Source organism: Chiloscyllium plagiosum, chromosome 4 (genome assembly GCF_004010195.1).
Source record: "Chiloscyllium plagiosum isolate BGI_BamShark_2017 chromosome 4, ASM401019v2, whole genome shotgun sequence".
Taxonomy (NCBI): domain Eukaryota; kingdom Metazoa; phylum Chordata; class Chondrichthyes; order Orectolobiformes; family Hemiscylliidae; genus Chiloscyllium; species Chiloscyllium plagiosum.
In genome coordinates, this window is record NC_057713.1 from 81,800,204 (window position 1) to 81,818,626 (window position 18,423).

Genomic DNA, 18,423 nt, shown 5'->3' on the forward strand with positions numbered 1-18,423 from the left:
CCTAGAAGGACAAGGACAACAGATGCACCTGCTTGCATGTTCCCCTCGTAGCCATACATCATCCTGAAGTGATAGGTAAGGTAGTCAAGAAAGGAGTCAAAATCCTGGAACTCCATTCCTAATAGCATTGTGATGTGACTATTCCCCTCCCCGAGTGAATATCAGTTCGAGAGACAGCTAACCACCACCACCTCACTTAAAGATGAGCAACAAATGCTGGTCTGAATAACAATGAATAATAAAAAACTCTTCCTGATGACAGAAATTAGTTATTTATAGCCAGGTCCATCTATATTTACTGTCTCTGAAATGGCCTTCACAGTAAGGTACCAAGCCACCCTCCCCACACCCCCTCTCCACTGTACGTCCTGCAGCAAAATTTCCAAAGTCTGTGAGCAATTATTAATCATGGTATTGCATGAACTAGGTTTGTCACATTGAAAAATCACTTCAAGAGATTTTAGGTGAAGTTGTGTCATGGCCCAACTTGTTGCTCTACTCTGAGGTATGCTACTGCAGTCCAGCAGTGACTTTTCCTGTGTTCTTTTTTTGCCTCTCTCCCTCTGAGGATATACTAGACTCCATTTAGTGATGTTCAGCACAGTTGAGATCATGATCAAGCATTGTAGAAGGATTGAGCACGATCATTCCATGGTACTGCATTTTAGTACTTCCAACAATGAAACCCTGCTCCGCCTCCATCTTGTCAGCAAATATGCTGGAGTTGAGTAAAAATGTGAGGAAAAATGGATTTTATTTTGAACTAGGTTTGGAGCGTTTAGTTGGTAGTAAACCTTACAACAACGGTATGAATTTATATATCATGGCTTATTTAAACAGAAAAAGTCATCCAAAAACTGTTTCACAATGGCACCATTCCAAATGAATGCCAGGCCAAAGAAGGAACTATTTGTAGACATGATCCAAAGCTTGATGAATATTGCAAATATTAAGGAATGAATTAAAGGATGAGAAGGTGGAGAGGCATTGGAAAATGGGAGGAAATATCAGATTATTGGACCCAGATGACTGAAGGCACAGTCATCAAATTGAGGCCCAGGTGAGGGCTCAGATCCACATGAAGATTTCTGGGTTTGTAGAGAGAGTAAATGTTAAACTGATAGGGAATGCTTTCAAGTGTAACTCTCAGAGAGATCAGATCACAATTACAAAACCAAACTGAAAGGAATGTATTTTTAAGAATTGTGGTTGCTAGGTTTGTTCTAAATCATTCCCACTTAGCACAGTGCTACAGTGAGATAAAAAAGTAATTGTTGAGGACTCACAGCAATTGCTTCCCTCATGATTGCAATTCATTGTGCCACCACTATGGTGGGTCTGGAATTGTATGCAAGAACAGCAGATTTTCTTCCCTGCAGATGTTAGTGAATAGTATTCCAATTGTTTTATTACATTTTAGTGCATTACTGAAACTAACATTTATTTACATATTTAATAATTAAATTTATATTCTACCAGCTGCCATGCTGCGACTTGAACCTTTATATCCTGAGGACTAGACTGGGCCTCTATTAGTAGTCAGTAACATTACCACTGTGCCACCAACCATTTGTTCCTCATGGTCTCCAATCAACCAGACCAGGGTAATGTTTTAGTAAAATGCATGAAACTGAAACTCCACTCCTATAGTCTCAAAGATACACTTATAAAGGCTATACTATGGGCAACCTGAAGTAGGTGTATGGACTTCAACTTGGATGCTGTGCAATTGAGTACCTACCATACTGCGATTTTATGAATGGCAGGGAATGTTCAGGTGTTCCACCCACTCAAGACCAACTAAGGCCTTAAATGTATAATTAATGCCTACTTAGGAGCCACCCCTTACCATTGCTCAGATTTCACAGATAGCCAAAGAGATCTGAACCCACCATAGCCCACTGGGTTTGTTCGAGTGGACTGCTGGCTGTTGAAGGTGTAGGATGTTTCTCACGTCCTTTTCTCTTCTTATGTATGAATATCTAAATCCCAGGTTTTGTAATTTCATTATGAAGGTTCTTGCATGTGAACCATTTACAATTTTTCTTCTCCGTATTTGGAATTGTTAGGTTCATTAAATGAATCTGGAAATTTCTCAAGCTGTCACAAATGAATATTATTAAAGAAATGTGATTTAGTTTGCTTTGTATTTTTCTTAGAGCTCTATGTTATCTGAAACTGAATCAGTATAAGGAGGCTGAAGAGGACTGTAATACAGCTCTGCAGTTGGAGCCCGCTAATATAAAAGCATTTTACCGAAGAGCCCTGGCTTACAAAGGGTTAAAAGTAAGACACTGGATTATTTACATCAAAAAAACACTGGAATTTTTTTGCGTAGTAAATTAATAGCTGTGCTGTGTGCAGAGATCTTGGCAACTTATAGGATTCTGGAAATCCTGTACTAAGATTGTTCCATGACCATCAGTCATTCATGGTCAGGTCAACCTAATTATATAAAAAGGAGTGATGACCCACAATGCAAAATGGCAACTGCCCATGAGCAATTATGACCAGCGATATCAACTGGCTGTGACATGACCAGACATATTCCATGTGCCTTCTCATCATCATCAGTGCAAGGGCTGCTAATGAGGGTTTGAGGAGGCAAGGCAGTGGCTTTGGCCCCAGTGGGAGCATGACAGAGGGTGGGAGGGGGAGTAGCAGAAAGGCTATGAGTGAGAGTAGTACTGCGGGAAGCCAGAATTTAGAGGTGGGGGTGTCCTACACCTGAAGTAGTAGGGAACCAGCCTCTTTTTCTTTTTGCTTTGGATTGATAGGAAGTTTTGGGGGAGATTGGGAGGCTGCAGGGTGAATTGGAAGGGACACTTTTTAAAATAAAATTCAGATACAAGCTGTGAATGGACCATGTTGATTTTAGGGGCCAGAGGCAACATACTGGCATTGTCTTAAAGTCCTGAACAAAGATCCCAACCTGAAATGTTGACTCTCCTGTTCTTCTGATGCTGCTTGACCTGCTGTGTTTTATCCAACTCCACACTTTATCCAGCTCCACAATTTATCGACTTTGAAAGATAATGAACCTTCCTAAAGGAAACAAAATGTTCCTTTGAAGTTACCCAGTAAAAAAAAATATATTAATATTCCCATTTTTTAATGAGTGTTGAGCAATAAGTGCTGCTGAGATGCTTCAGCCACTTTGACAGAACAGGGGTCTATGCTTCTGAGAAAGTATTTTTTCTTTTCCAGTGCTACAAATCTAGTATTGAAGATCTCAAGAAAGTACTGAAGCTTGATGTAAATGTTGCTGAAGCTCAAAAAGAATTGCTGGAGGTAACAGAACTTTTGAAAAAAGGGGGAGAAGGAGAACCTCTTTACAAGATCAGAAATCAAGAAAAACCAAGAAAAAGTATTGAAATAAAGGAGGTAATTTCTTTTCCTAAATCAGCTGATTAGGTTGCAGGATATGTTTTGACACTCCCTAACAGAGGAAACATCTTAGCTGCATCTATCCTGAATATCCCTTTATGAATTGTATAGGTTTCAAAGAGATCACCTCATTCTTTGAAACTCCAGAGAACACAGACCAGTTTCAAAAATCTCTCTTCATCGGACCATTCCGGAAACAAGTCAATGAATCTTTGTAGCATTTCTCTAGCAAAAATGTCCTTCCTGAGGTATGGGGACCAAACCACACACAATTCTTCATAGTTCTAGCCAAACTCCTGTTCAGTTGAAGAAAGACTTCACTACTCCTGTACTCATCCTCTTACAAAAAGTGCTATAATTCCATTAGCCTTCCTAATGCTGCATCTGCATGTTGGCCTCTAACCTATTGACAAGGACAGTAGGTCCCTTTGTAGACCTAGACTTTCCAACTTCTTCGCATTTAAAAAATAGTCTGCATAGCTGTTCCTCCTACCAAAGTGGATAGGTAACCTTGAAGTTTTCCACATAATATTCCTTTGCCATGTTCTTGCCCACTCATCTCTTGATTAATGTCATGCCCCACAATACCACTACTTTAAGATGTTCTCCTATAATGCCGTTGTTGCGTTCCAGCAAAATCCCGCTGGTTTAGAAAATTACTTAATAGGGCCTATGGGAAAAGTAGGGTTAGCGGCAGACCAGGAAAGACTATCACTCAAAACTCACCCAAAAGTCTAACGTAAGATATAGCACAGCCTGAATGAAGATTGAAATCATATTTATTAACGAAACAAAAGTAAATTTAACACTGTACATTGAAAAAGTGGAAGAAAGCTGCTGTGTGTACGGTACCTCTCACAGCAAGCTGCTCTGTCGGTAGCTGACATCGGCACATGCGCAGTATGGCACTAAGATTGGTGCTGATATCGCGCATATGTAGAACTGCGCAGAACAGCATGAGGACCAGCACATGCACAGAAGAGCACGGACATCAGTGCATTTGCAGAACAAAGCACATGAACCAATCCCCTCTGGAATCGCGCTATTATGAACAGAGGAAAGCATTCTCAAAAATGCAGTTCCCTATAGCCAAATCACACTGACAAAAAGTGCATTAACCCAGAGCTACCTGCGGTTGGTGTTAAATAGCCCCAATCAATGTCTGCTGTACGCTGTTGTTTCTTAGCTCCACCCAAACAACTTCTGCGCATTGTTCTTCCAATCTAAGATCCTCCTTACTAATATACTTAATATCAGTACAACTTCACTTCCTTTTGCTTTTAGTTTGCTCTTAAATGTTGAATATCCTGAATATTCAGTTTTCAGTCCTTGTCATCATGCAGTCCTGTTCTGTAATGGCAAGCATTTACAATGGCAAGATGTAACCATTTACCTCTATTTGTGCCTTTAGATCATCTACCTTGTTGTGAATGCTTTGTGCATTTAGGTTGAGTAATTTTGACATATCTCTCTATTCAAGGCATTCTCAATGCTTGGCTTTGTTTGGGTTCATTCTAATTTGGATTACCTATTAGATTCCCCAACCATTTCACAGGCTAGTTTAAGCCCTGCATCAGCACAAGCGAATCTCTCTGCAAGGATATCAGTCCCAGCTCTGTAAAGATGTAACCCATCCCACTTAAACAGATCTCATCAGCCCCAGAATTCGTCTCAAGCCTCAAATTTGATGCTCATCCTCCTACACCAGTTCTTCAACCATGTGTTCAATTGATCAGCCTATTTGTTCTTATAGTCATTAATACATATTACTTGGTGAATCCTGAGTTTCCAATTCTGAGGTCTTACATTTTAATTTCCTTCCTAGCTCTCTGAAATCTGTGAGATGTTCAGCTATCTTTTTACCTATGATGTTGGTGACAGTATGGACCATGACTTAAAGCTGAATTCCACCCCCACCAGAAATGTACTGCAGACATTCTGCGACATTCTTGACCCTGGCTCCATCCTGGAGTCAAGTTTATTGCCATCAAAACATCTTCTAATCCCCTCACTGTGGCCCTTGCATTCTCCCAAAACACACACGCCCACAGTACAGCTGAGATGCCTGCAACACCACAGCCTTAGCTCTGGTTGCAGTCTCCTGCGGAATCACTGTTCGCTATTAATCTTCATTCCCATCTCTTTCTCTTGACTACATATTTTTGACATCTACTCTTGATTAAGTCATTACTTTCTCCAGCTGAACTTTGGAAAAACTGAAGCTGTTCCTTTCGGTGCACACAATAAATTTGCGACTAATATCATTGTGCTGTCCGGACACTGAGACAATGCCAAGCTATTTGCAACCTGGTCTTCTTTTCACTATCAACTTGTAAATTTATGTATTTGTCAGTTGTAGAACTGACTCTTAGCTCCCAAAAATAGGTGGGTTGTAGTGGGGTCAAAAATTAAAATTCACAAAATCTTAAACAACCTGCTCACTTTCTATTTTAATAGTATGAAGCAATCTACAGACAAACGTACCAATAAGGAGCAGAGGTAGACCATTTAACCCTTGAAGGACTCCTCTGCCATTCAGCACAATCATGGTTGAACTATCTTTGCATTTCAAATTCCACATTTTTATCTACTCCTTTACCCAACAAGAATCTTCTTCTGTCTTAGAAAATCAATAACCTTGCCTCTATCACCTTCTGAGGGATGGTATTCCAAAGTTTCTCAATCCTCTGAGAGAAAAAAAGGTCTCCTCATAAAAGGATAATCCAATTTTTTTTTAAACCCAGCCCCCTTGTTCTGGACTTGTCCATGAAATCATTTCACATCCATTTGTCAAGGTTTTTTAGGAACTTGTATCTTTCAGTCAAGTCACCTCTCAATCTTCTAAATGCCAGTGGAAACTAGTCTGTCCAATATACAGCTCATCCAACATCCAACAAGGGCAAGGGCAGCAGATGGGAACATCACTAACCGTAAGTTCCCCTCAAAGCTACTCACTATCCTGACTTGGAAATATATAAATAGGGAAGCATGGTGGCTCAGTGTTTGGCACTTAGGCAACGATCTGTGTGGAGTTTTCACATTCTCCTCGTGTCAGTGTGGGTTTCCTCCGGGTGTTCCTGTTTCCTCCACGGTCACAAAGATGTGCAGGTTAGGTGAATTGGCCATGCTAAATTGCTAATAGTGTTTAGAGATGTGTAAGTTAGGTGCATTAGTCAAGGGAAATGTAGAGTAACAGAGTAGGGGAATGGGTCTGGGTGGGATACTTTTCAGGGGGTCGATGTGGACTTGTTGGGTTGGATGGCCTGTACCACACTGCAGGGATTCTATGATATCATTGTTACTTCACTGTCACTGGGTTAAAATCCTGGAATTCCCTCTCTAAAGGCGTTGTGAGTCAACCTACAAAATATCAGAGTATAGCAGTTCAAGAAGGCAACTCACTATCACCTTCACAAGGGCAACTAGGGACGGGCAATAAAAAATTCTGGTACAGCCAGTGATGCCCATGTCCATGAGTAAATAAATAAAAAAGCTTCCTCATGGGACAGCTGGCTCATTCCAAATATCAATCCACTAAACCTCCTCTAAACAGCCTCCAACCTCAATCACAGAAACTGTAAGGCACAAAGGAAGGCCATTCGACTCATTGTGCCTGCAACAGCTCTTCAAATGAATATCATTACCCAGTGCCAATCTCCTGCTTTGTTCAATACTCTTGAATTTTATTTTTATCCAAATTATTGTTCAGTATCCCTTTGAAATGTTTCAATTGAATCAGCCTCCAACATACTTCCAGATCCTAATTACTCACTGAGTGAAAACGTTTTGTCTCATGCCACCCATTCTTATTTTGAAAATTGTTTTAAATCTAAGAACTCTTGACCTTGCTTCTTTCATAAGCAGAAACAGTTTCTCCCTATCCACTGATTCTAGCTGCTCATGTTTTTGAAAACCTCTATTAGATCTCCTCTCAACCACCTTCTCTCCAAGCAGAACAGTGTCAACTTTTTCAATCTATCCTCATAACTGAAATTTCTCATTCTTGGAGCCATTTCTGTAAATCACTTCAATGCTGTCTCAATCTGTTCCTATAGTGTGATGCCCAGAACTGTACATAGTACTGCAGCTGAGGTCTAAGAAGTGTCTTGTTCAAATTATCATCCAAATGTAGGGTAATTTGATAATAGAATAAATTTAAAGGCTTTATATCTGAATGCACAAAGCATTCAGAATAAAAATAACAAGTGAACAGCACCAAAGGACAAGTGGTTATGATCTGGTAGCAGTTACTAAGATGTTGCGGGTAGACCAGATTTGGGAATTGCATATCCAAGGGTACTCTATTTCAGAAAATTAGGTAGGAAAGAAAAGGATGTGGCCGACATGACACCTATTGTTAACATTCACTTGAGAATGTAACTTTAAAAAAGGTCTGGGATTTACATATGAAAAAACTGAAACCAACATGAGCATTCTAAAAGATAAGAGACTTAACAAATAATCCAGGTCTTTTTCAATATATAATGTCAGTTACATCATACTGTATACTTTTGCTATAAATTCTGTGTCTTACAAACTTATACTCCACAACCACCTGATGAATGAGTAGCACTCCGAAAGCTAGTGCATCCAAATAAACCTGTTAGTCTATAACCTGGCATTGTGTGATTTTTAACTTTGTACACTCCAATCCAACACCAGCATCTCCAAATCATGGTGTAGTGTTGTTAGTAAAGAACTAGATCAGTGATGTAGTCAGAAATGAAGTAAACACTGGAGATCCAGACACTGATTCAGTCTGGTAGAAATAAAAAATAACAAGGAAAAGAAGTTCCTGTTGAGAGTAATCTATAGGTCCCCAAACAGTAGTCACTGCTGAAAATGTGTTGCTGGAAAAGCGCAGCAGGTCAGGCAGATCCAAGGAGCAGGAGAATCAACGTTTCGGGTATGAGCCTGAACATTCCTGAAGAAGGGCTCATGCCTGAAACGTCGATTCTCCTGCTCCTTGGATGCTGCCTGACCTGCTTTTCCAGCAACACATTTTCAGCTCTGATCTCCAGCATCTGCAGTCCTCACTTTCTCCCCAAACAGTAGTCCCACAGTGTGCCACAAGAAATACTGAGGGTTTGTAAGAAAGGTAAGCAATAATCATGGGTGATTTTAAAATGCATATAGATTGGATTTAATCAAGCTGGCAACCGTTAGCCCCAACGAACTGTATTAGAGATTGTTTCTTGAAGCCATATGTTGGGCAACCAACCAGGAGCAGATTATTTTGGATTTGATATTGTGTAATTAGGTGGGATTAATTCTTGATCTCAGAGTAAATGATCCTGTTGGAAGGTGTGATTATAGCATGTTAGAATTTCAAATGCAGTTGGAATGTGCAAAACTAGAGTCACAGATTCACATTTGGAGTTAACAAAGTTAATTACCTAGGCATGAGGACAGATTTGGCTCTGGTGGACTAGGCAGGAAGACTAAAAGGTAGGACATTGTCAGATGTTTAAGGAAATACTCAATTGCTCCCAATTAAAATTGATTCCAGAAAGGAAAAAAGTTTGTAAAGAGGGAGAAGAAACATCCATTGCTAAGCAAGGAAGTTAAAGAATAATTCAAAAATTAAAGTTAAAGCCAAATTGAGATAAATTACTTCTCTCAAAGGGTTGTGAATCTGTTGAATTCACCCCAGAATGCTGCAACATTGAGTACATTTTTAAGTACTAATGGGTTGAAGAGATAGGCATAGTGAACAGGAAGGTGCAGTTGAGGTCAAGTAATAATCGTAGCAAATGACAGGGTAGGCAGGAGGAGCTGAATTGTCCATCCCGTTCCTAGTTTTTAGTTTCAACATCACCCCTTACTCTTGTGTTCTAAGCCTCTATTAATAAAGATAAGGTTGTTGTATGCTTTACTTACTGTTCTCTATACCTGTCCTGCTGTCTTCAATAATTTGTGCAGATATATACCCTGGTCCCTGTTCCCTTTAGAATTGTACCTCCTATTTTATATTATCATGCAGTCTTCTTTCTCATAAAATGCATCACCTCAGACTTCTCTACATTGAAACTCATCTGCCCACTCCACCAGCTTGACTTTGTCCCTTTGGAGGTCTGCACTGTCCTTGTCACAGTTTATAATTTTTCCAGGTTTCATGTTATCTGCAAATTTTGAAATTTTCCAATGCACACCAAGATCTAGGTTACTAATATGTATCATAAAAAACAAGGTTTCCGATACCAACCTCTGGGGAATTCCACTGCGAATTTTCCTCTTTTGACCATTGCTCTCTGTTTCTGATCACTCAGCCAAATTTGTATCCATGTTGCTCCTGTCCTTTTATTCCATGACCTATAATTTTCCTCACAAGTCTGTTGTAGCGTTATGGTGCACATACCAAAGATCCATCTATATCACATCAAGAGTGTTATCCTCATCTGCCCTTTCTGTTAACTCAAGGAACTTAATTAAACACCATTTTTCCCTTAAAAATTCATTCTGACTCTTCCTAATCAATCATCCTTTTTCCATGTGACTACTAATTCTATGCCAATTAATTGTTTCTTCCCAGCCACTGATGTTAAACTGATCAGTCTTATGCCATTTGGCCCATCAAGTCTTCTCAATCATGGTTGATATGTTTCTCAACCCCATTCTCCTGCCTTCTCCCTGTAACCCTTGACCCCCTTAATAATAAAGAACCTTTTTAAAATATACTCAATCACTTGGCCTCCATAGTCTTTTGAGGCAATGAATACCACAGATCCATCACAGTCTGGCTGAAGAAATATTTCCTCATCTCAGTTCTAAAAAGTAATCACTTAACCCTGAGGATGTGCCCTCGGCTCCTACTCTGTCCTACTAGTGAAAATATCTTCTCAATATCCATTCTATCCAGGCCTCTCGATATTCTGTAAGTTTAAATGAGATCCTCCGTCATCTTTATAAACTCCATTGAGTCCGGACCCGGAATCCTCAACCGTTCCTGATATGACAAGCCCTTCATCTCTGGGATCTTTCTTATAGACCTGCACATCCTACCTTAGATACAGACCAAAAGCTACTCTCAATATTCCAAAAGCAGTCTGACCAAAACCTGAAACACCCTCAGCAGTACATCTCTACAGTTGTATTCTAGCCTTCTTGAAATGAATGCAAACATTGCATTTGCCTTCCAAACTGCTAACTGAACTTGCATGATAATCTTAAGAAAATCTTAAACAAGAATGCTTAAATCCCTTTGTGCTTCAGATTTCTGAAGCCTTTTCTCATTTAGAAAACAGTCTACCCCTCTACTCTTCCTACTAAAATGCATAACCTCACACTTTCCCATAATGTATTCCATCTGCTACTTTCTTTGACCACTCTCCTAGCCTGTCCAGGTCCATGTGCAAACCTAGCCACAATGTGTATTCAGTTCTTTCATTCAAATTATTAATGTCCCTCAGCTCATTTAAGATTAACTTGGATCGGTACTTGAAGCACTGTAACCTGCAAGGCTACAAACCAGGTGCTGGAAAGTTAAAATTAAAATGGGTGACTAATTTATTCAGCTGGCACAGACATGATGGGCTAAATGTCCTCTTTCTGTGCTGTAACTTTTACATGGTTCTATACATTCCCCTGTAAATCAGAACATATAATAATTGGAATATGCTAGTCCAGACCCCTGAGATGGAATGTCCTGCCGCACTACACACTTTCTACAGTACATTATTTCATTGCCTCGGTGCAAATAACGAAGTTTATTCTCCAGTAATGATAAATAAATTTAATGCTGCTTAATATGCTATATCCATAGGCTTCTCATTTTCTGAAATTTCCTCATATATTTCAAAGGTTACATGCAAGGTCCAGATAACAGTGGAGGGAAACAAAACAATCTTATGTATGAATAGTTATTAGAAGTCACAACTAAGGCTTTTTTCCTAGCTGAGACGGGACAATCTGTACCAGCTGCGCTTAAGATGCAGTGATGACCTGAATGTACAGGATAAGTATTGAGCCGTCTAAAACTAAGGGAATTCCAACAAGAGAGAACCAAAACTTTAACTAAACCAGCCTCATAATTACTATTGTTGCAAGAGCAGGCCGAAAACCTACCACAGAAATAATGCTGTCATGATGGAGGGGAACCTGGATCCTGAACTAACAATGCTCTTTTTGGTTTATTGCCTGGACTTTCAGCAGCCTCCCTACTCAATCCAGAATCCTAACTACATTTTTCTGTATTCATGGGCTGTGATTATTGCTGGCTAAGCCAGAATTATTGCCTATCCCTAATAGCTCTTGGGAAGGGACATGGACTCCCACGCTGCTGTCAGGAATGAAATTGCAGACTTTTGACTCAGCCACAGCAAAGGAACAAAGATACTGTTCTAAGTCAGAATGATGTGTAGCTTGAAGAGGAATGCAGTTTGTGCTGTTCCCATGTATAAGCCCTATCCTTCTCAATGGTAAAGGTCGTGGGTTTTCAAGTTGTTACGAAAGGATATTTGTTGAGTATACAGTTTATATTATGTCAGATTTTAAAAATAGCTTTCAGATCATGTTTAATGCTCTGTAGTTTCTAAAGACCAGATATCTTCTATTCAAATTCTACCATTTTACCTTCAAAAGGTTGCTGATAGTGATGAAGAGGAGGAGAAAGTAATCAAAAAAACCTGTGAGCAAGAAATTCTAAGTAAACCTGAAACTGGAAAAGTGGATTCTGTAATAAAGAAGGATGCATCAACTCGACAAGAAACTTTTGAAAATTCTCAGCCACCACCAGAAAAAGGAGCTAACTTAAAGCCAACTAATGCATATGAATTTGGTCAAGCCTTAAATTTGTTGCAGGCCAAGAAGGATCTTGCTGCCTGTGCGGAGCTGCTAAAAAATGTAGAACCAGAGGACCTACCATCCATGATGAGCAATAAGCTAGAGGGTGATGTGTTCACTATACTTATTCAGACTTTGAAAGGACACCTTTTAGAAAAGAACCCCAGCCTTGTGTATCAGCATCTTGTTCACCTGTGCAAAACAGAAAGGTTTAAGGTGTGTGTTGTTTAAAGTTTAACCACATTTTAAAAAGTTGGATAGAATTTATGAACTGTTTCATTCAACAGATGTGTGAGCATGTTTATGTTCTATACAATCTTCCTCATATTTATTTCACTTTATCCTATCAACATATTAATTGTTTATTTTGTGCTCACTTACTTAACTAGCTTCCCCTTAAATGAAACTGTGCTATTTGCCTCATCTACTCCACATGGCAGGAGGTTCAACTTATTATACTAAAGGAAGATAGGACAAAACATCTTTACAACAACCTCACTAAATTCTTTGATAATTTTAAAGACTGTTACCACATCCAATGTTTCTGTCTTTCCTGAGAGTCTCAACGCTCAAAACATCATTCAGTATAGTGGTTAGTACTGTTGCCACACAGTGCCAGGGACCCAGGTTTGATTCCAGCTTCAGATGACTGCGTGGAGTTTGCACATTGTCCTTGTGTCTGCGTGGGATTTCTCTGAATGCTCCACAGTCCAAAGATGTGCAGTTTAGGAGGATTAGCCATGCTAAATTGTCAGGGGATCTGCAGGCTTAGGGAAGAGGGTCAGTGGGCTTGCTTTCACATTGTCGGGATTGTATGATTCTGTGATCACCTTTATAAATCTTCCTTCTCCAGTTCTTCACATTTTTTTTTAAATTTGAAGACCAGAACTGAATACATTCTGAAGGTTCTAGAGAGGCTACAGAAAAAGACCATGAGTGTAGTTACAGGGATGTGGAACTTCAGCTTTGTGAGTAGTTAGAGAAGATGGTTGTTCTCTTTGGAGAAGAGAAGATTAAGAGGAGATGTGGTAAGGTTGTTAAAATTCTGAGAGATCAGTAGAGAATATGTGGGGAGAAACTTCACTATTGGTGGAAGAATTCAGTACTGGTGTGGGGTGGAGGGGTGGTGGCGGTGGATTGGGGGAGACAAAGAACTACAAATGCTGGAAATCCAAAACAAAATCAGAGATTGCTAGAAAAAATAAGTCTGTCAACATCTAATGACCCTTCTTCAAATGTTTTGATGAAATGTCCTTTGACCTTCTGTGTTTACTTTGGACCTTTTTCTAGAAGTCCTGCTACTACCTCGTTAGTACTAGTTTCAATATTTTCTCAACAACTGATGTCATACTAACTGGCCTACAGTTCCTGCTTTTTGTCCACCTCCTTTCTTGACAGAACCTAGGGAGTTTTAGAAGGTTACAACCAACATGTTCATCATCTCTGAAACCACTCCTTTTAAGAATCTAGGATTCTTTGTTGTGACTGGCTGAGAGGTGGTTCCAGTACCACACTCTTTGACTTAAGAACTTTGTACCTATGGAATAAAGCCACTGACTGATGCTCCTTTAGAGTAAGTTTTGGATCCCTCGCTCATAGTCACATTTCCCGATCCCTGACCACAAGCTAGAATTGGTGTAATTAAAGGGTATGATTGTTTGATACCCTTGACGGGGGAAGACTGTGTGGTTCCTTTAAGAGATAAAGTGCTTTTTTAAGCTTACCGAATTATATAGAAAAGTCTGTCTTTAAGTAGCTGTAGATTACACATAGTTCTGAAATTGAAACGGTGGCTCAGTGGTTAACACTGCAGCCTCACAGCACCAGGTACCTGGGTTCGATTCCAGCCTCGGGCGACTGTCTGTGTAGAGTTTGCATATTCTCCCCGTGTCTGTATGGGTTTCCTCAGGTGCTCTGGTTTCCTCCCACAGTCCAAAGATGTGCAAGTCAAGTGAATTGGCCATGCTGAATTGCCCATAGTGTTAGGTGCATTAGTCAGAGGGAAATGGTTCTGGGTGGGTTACTCTTCGGAGGGTCGGTGTGGACTTGTTGGACTGAAGGGCCTGTTTCCACACTGTAGGGAATCTAATCCAATCTAAAAGTGAATTCCTTAACTGCGCTCCTCACCTGAAGTACCATCTCTCTATTTAAAACATTTTTTTAGAATCCCTACAGGCCTTGTAGCCCAACAAGTCCACACCGACCCTCTGAAGAGTAACCCACCCAGATCCCTACCCTATTATCCCATATTTACCCCTGACTAATGCATCTAACCTACACATCCCTGGGCAATTTGGCATGGCCAATTCACGTAACCTTCACATCTTTAGACTGTGGGAGGAAACGGAGCATGCAGAGGAAACCCACACAGACATGGGGAGAATGTGCAAACTCCACACAGACAGTTGCCTAAGGTTGGAATCAGATCCGGGTTCCTGGCGCTGTGAGGCAGCAGTGCTAACCACTGAGCCACTGTGTTGCCCCTTGACCTTTCAAAAGAGATACAGAAGAAAACCCAGCAATTACCTAGCATTTTTCCTTTGACATTACCTTTTAGTTTTGACAAGAGAAGCTCATTGGAGGGCCCTCTGCTGCCAATTTATATTGCCTGCTGCTGCTGCCCTTCTCATGCAGCTCCACTCTTTATGAAGATGCTGTCCCCATTCTCTCATGTTGTTTGAGAAGCTGCTGACCCTGCTGTCTGTATCTCTCTGTGAAGCTGCTTTTTTGACAATCGCATGATAGAAGTTGAATATTGATAATCCATTTTTAATTGTTATTATAACAGGTATAAAAGAGGGAAACCTTGGTGCAACTGTCCAGGATGTTGTTGAGACTGGACTTGGATTTGTGTGTATAGATTTGGTATCTTTACTTAAGCTATGATCCACTTATATTGGAAACAGTTTAGATAAAATTCACTAGGCCGGAGTGAAGGGTTTGTCTCATGAGGAAGGTTTGAGTGTGATTTTAAAAAAAAAGAGAATAAATTTTATTGAAATGTATAGCATTCTAAGATTGGGGATTGGCAGGGTGCATTCTTAGAGGATTTTCTGTCTCAGGAGATGATACAAAGTTGTGTAGATTAATCATGAATTGGATAGATGATGCTTTTTTAGAGAACTTAGAGACTTCTTGTGAGAGCTAGATATGTTTTTCTTAGATGACAGTTCGCTCTCCCCCGTATATACTCATTCAGAGGACATAAGAAGCCCTCTCCTTATGTACTCTGGATGACATGTCAATTTCCATACATCAGTATGGATCCAAGGTTGTCAAAACCATCAGTATAAAATTCAATTGGCTTTCAATCTCTAAGTGCTTGGTTTAAATTAATTGGCTGATTTAAGCTAATTGCCAAAACATCAAAACAGGGCTAAGGTTTCCAATCACACAGCCAATTGATACATGTTTCAATTTCAGAACTGTCTGTAATCTACAGCTACTTAATGACAGACTTTTCCATATAAATCTGCAAGCTTAAAAAAGCACTTTATCTCTAAAAGGAACCACACAGTCTTCCGCCATTTTTTCTTTTACAAACAAATGCTAGCTTTCTGCCTTCTAAATCACGATTTCTGCTCACAACTTGTTAACAGCAAATCTAGAACTTGACGGTACAGCTTAAAAATAAGGGGCCGGATATTCCAAAGAGCAGCTATCACAATCAGATTGTCACTCCACTCCTTTTTAACGTTAAGAAAGAACTCCATGTTTCTGATCAGAGGTCCTGATCAAGGTTTCTTTAGAATTGCAGAGCATACTTTAAGCTAGATAGGTCCGTCATAGTGCAGGCTAATCACATCCCTTTTCTTTACCCGAGTCAGTTGAAATATTTTGTGATTTAAAGATCCATCATCACAGACAGCTGTGAAGGAGTAGATACATAAGATCGGTGTAAGTCTGGATGACCAGGAGGATAGATTGTCAGCTGGATAGTGAGTCAGGTGCCAAGTCGGTAGGGGGTCGGAAATAGGGGCTCAAGGGACAAGTCAAGTGATGGAACATTTAGAGTAGGTCGAGGTAGGCAGCACATACTGGATTCAATCACAGGTTCAGACTGGGGTAGGGGTTCAGGGTCCAAGTGGAGAGAGAAGGGTGTTTGGTCATGTTCAGTGTCACGTTCAGTGAGGGTCTTCTTAGGTTAGGTCAGGTTAGGAGGAGGCAGCCGGGTTTGTCAGATTTGGTGGGAGTTGTCAGAGAGAGAGTGTGGTGCTGGAAAAGCACAGCAGGCCAGGCAGCTTCCAATGAGCAGGAGAATCGATGCTTGGGGCATGAGCTCTTCATCAGCAATGAGGCCTCATTCCTGATGAAGGGCTTATGCCCAAATGGTCAATTCTCCTGTTCCTCAAAAAGAGCAGGAATTTCATCTCCCAGAAAGTGTTTGGAATTTTTTACACAAAGGTAAGTAGTGGCTGAGACATCGAATATATTCAGTACTGAAATTGACAGATTTTTTTAATCAACAAAGAGATGTAGGGGGCAGACAAGAAATTGGAGTTAAGGCCACAATCAATTTAGGCATAATCTTATTGAATAGTGGAGCAGCATTAATTAATTGAATGGCATCCTGGATGTGTTTCTTAAGAATTTATTATAGATTATGACTCTGTGACTATTATAAGATCACATGCGCTCATCTCAGGCAAGGTCTTTGGATAGTACCAGAATTAACTATATATTGTTCTAAGCAGACACCTAGAACCTAAGAACTAGGATCTGGAGTAGGCAATTCAGCAATTACCCCACCATTTAGTACGATCATGGTTGATCTTTATCTTGGTCTCAACTCCATTTTCTTGCCACTCCCCAAAATACATTGATAATTCTATCTCCTTCTTAAATTTACTCAATGTCCCAGTATCTACCACACTCTGGCGTAATGAAAATTTCGCAACCCTTTGAGAGAAGGAATTTCTCCTTATCACTGCTTTCCCTTTTAAATCTGCAATCCCTTATCCTGAAACAATGACCTCTTGTTTCAGATTACCCTACATGAGGAAACATCCTTTCTACATCTACTTTGTCAACCCCCTTTAACATCTTATAAACTCAATCAGATCTCCTCTAACTTTTCTAAGCTCCAGAGAGCATAGACCTAAACTGCTCAATCTTTCTTCATAAGATTAACCCCTAGTCTCTGGAATCAGTCTAGTGAATTACCTCTATTGCAAGTATATCCCTCCACAAGAGGACTAAAATTGTATGCAATGCTCCAGATCGTCTCACTAATTCCTTGTACAGTTGCAGCAACATTTCCCTACTTTTATACTTTCCTCCTTTTACCTGGCAAGCTATGAATCTCTACAGTTCAGAAAAGAGCCTAATCTTTACAGAACAAATATTATTCTTTAGTTTTGGGTTTTCCACAGATTTGATGTACTTAATACTAATTGAAATCTTCCTTGTACATGGGATTTGACTTAAAAAATCAATCATCCAGGACTCTGTACTATTCTGTAGTGCTCTGGTTATAATCAACTGCTTTTCAAAGATGGGAATAATAATTGTTAGATGAAGGCTTCTAAATGCAATTAGGTAGAGCCAATCTGTCTTTTCTGTTTAGAAATATTCAAAACAAAAGTCCTTGTAATTTGAATATTTATTGTTAAATCAGCAAAATAATTTTGAATGAATAGTCAAGTACACAAGAATGATTAATTGAGTTTTACTGTTATGATTAGCCATATCCATAGCTCTCTTCCCTTCCCACCTCCCAAATCTCTACAGGCCTGCACTCTTCCATATTTGATTGAAGATGCAATTGACAATGACACTTCCTGTCAATGCAAAAGGTTTAACCCGAGTTTTGGAATTCATTGTTGGGAAATTTTTCTGATTATCTGCAATTTCATCTAAAAAGGTCTCTCAATCAAGCCATTGGCCTTGATTTTTATGTCCTCGTTGTCTACAGGAGTAGTGCCAGAAGATTGGAGGCTAGCAAATGTGGTTCCCTTGTTCAAGAAGGGGAGTAGGGATAACCCTAGTAACTATAGGCCGGTGAGTCTCACTTCTGTTGTGGGAAAAATCTTAGAGAGAATTGTAAGGGATAGGATTTATGAACATCTGGATAGGAATAATGTGATCAAGGATAGTCAGCATGGTTTTGTGAAGGGCAGGTCATGCCTCACAAACCTTATTGAATTCTTTGAGAAAGTGACTAAGGAGGTGGACGAGGGGAAAGCAGTAGATGTGGTGTATATGGATTTTAGTAAGGCGTTTGATAAGGTTCCCCATGGTAGACCACTGCAAAAA

The 18,423-nt window shown here is 39.9% G+C and overlaps 1 protein-coding gene across 4 annotated transcripts in view; it reads left to right on the plus strand.

Moving 5' to 3' along the window:
- LOC122549145 (sperm-associated antigen 1-like) overlaps positions 1 to 18,423 on the plus strand; it is a 138,093-nt gene that overhangs the window by 115,773 nt on the left and 3,897 nt on the right. For all 4 annotated transcript variants that reach the window (XM_043688484.1, XM_043688485.1, XM_043688483.1 and 1 more), the window contains 3 exons: positions 2,160 to 2,286; positions 3,208 to 3,384; positions 11,968 to 12,384. In XM_043688484.1, coding sequence (XP_043544419.1) covers positions 2,160 to 2,286; positions 3,208 to 3,384; positions 11,968 to 12,384 — 721 coding nt within the window. The remainder of the gene's footprint in view (positions 1 to 2,159; positions 2,287 to 3,207; positions 3,385 to 11,967; positions 12,385 to 18,423) is intronic.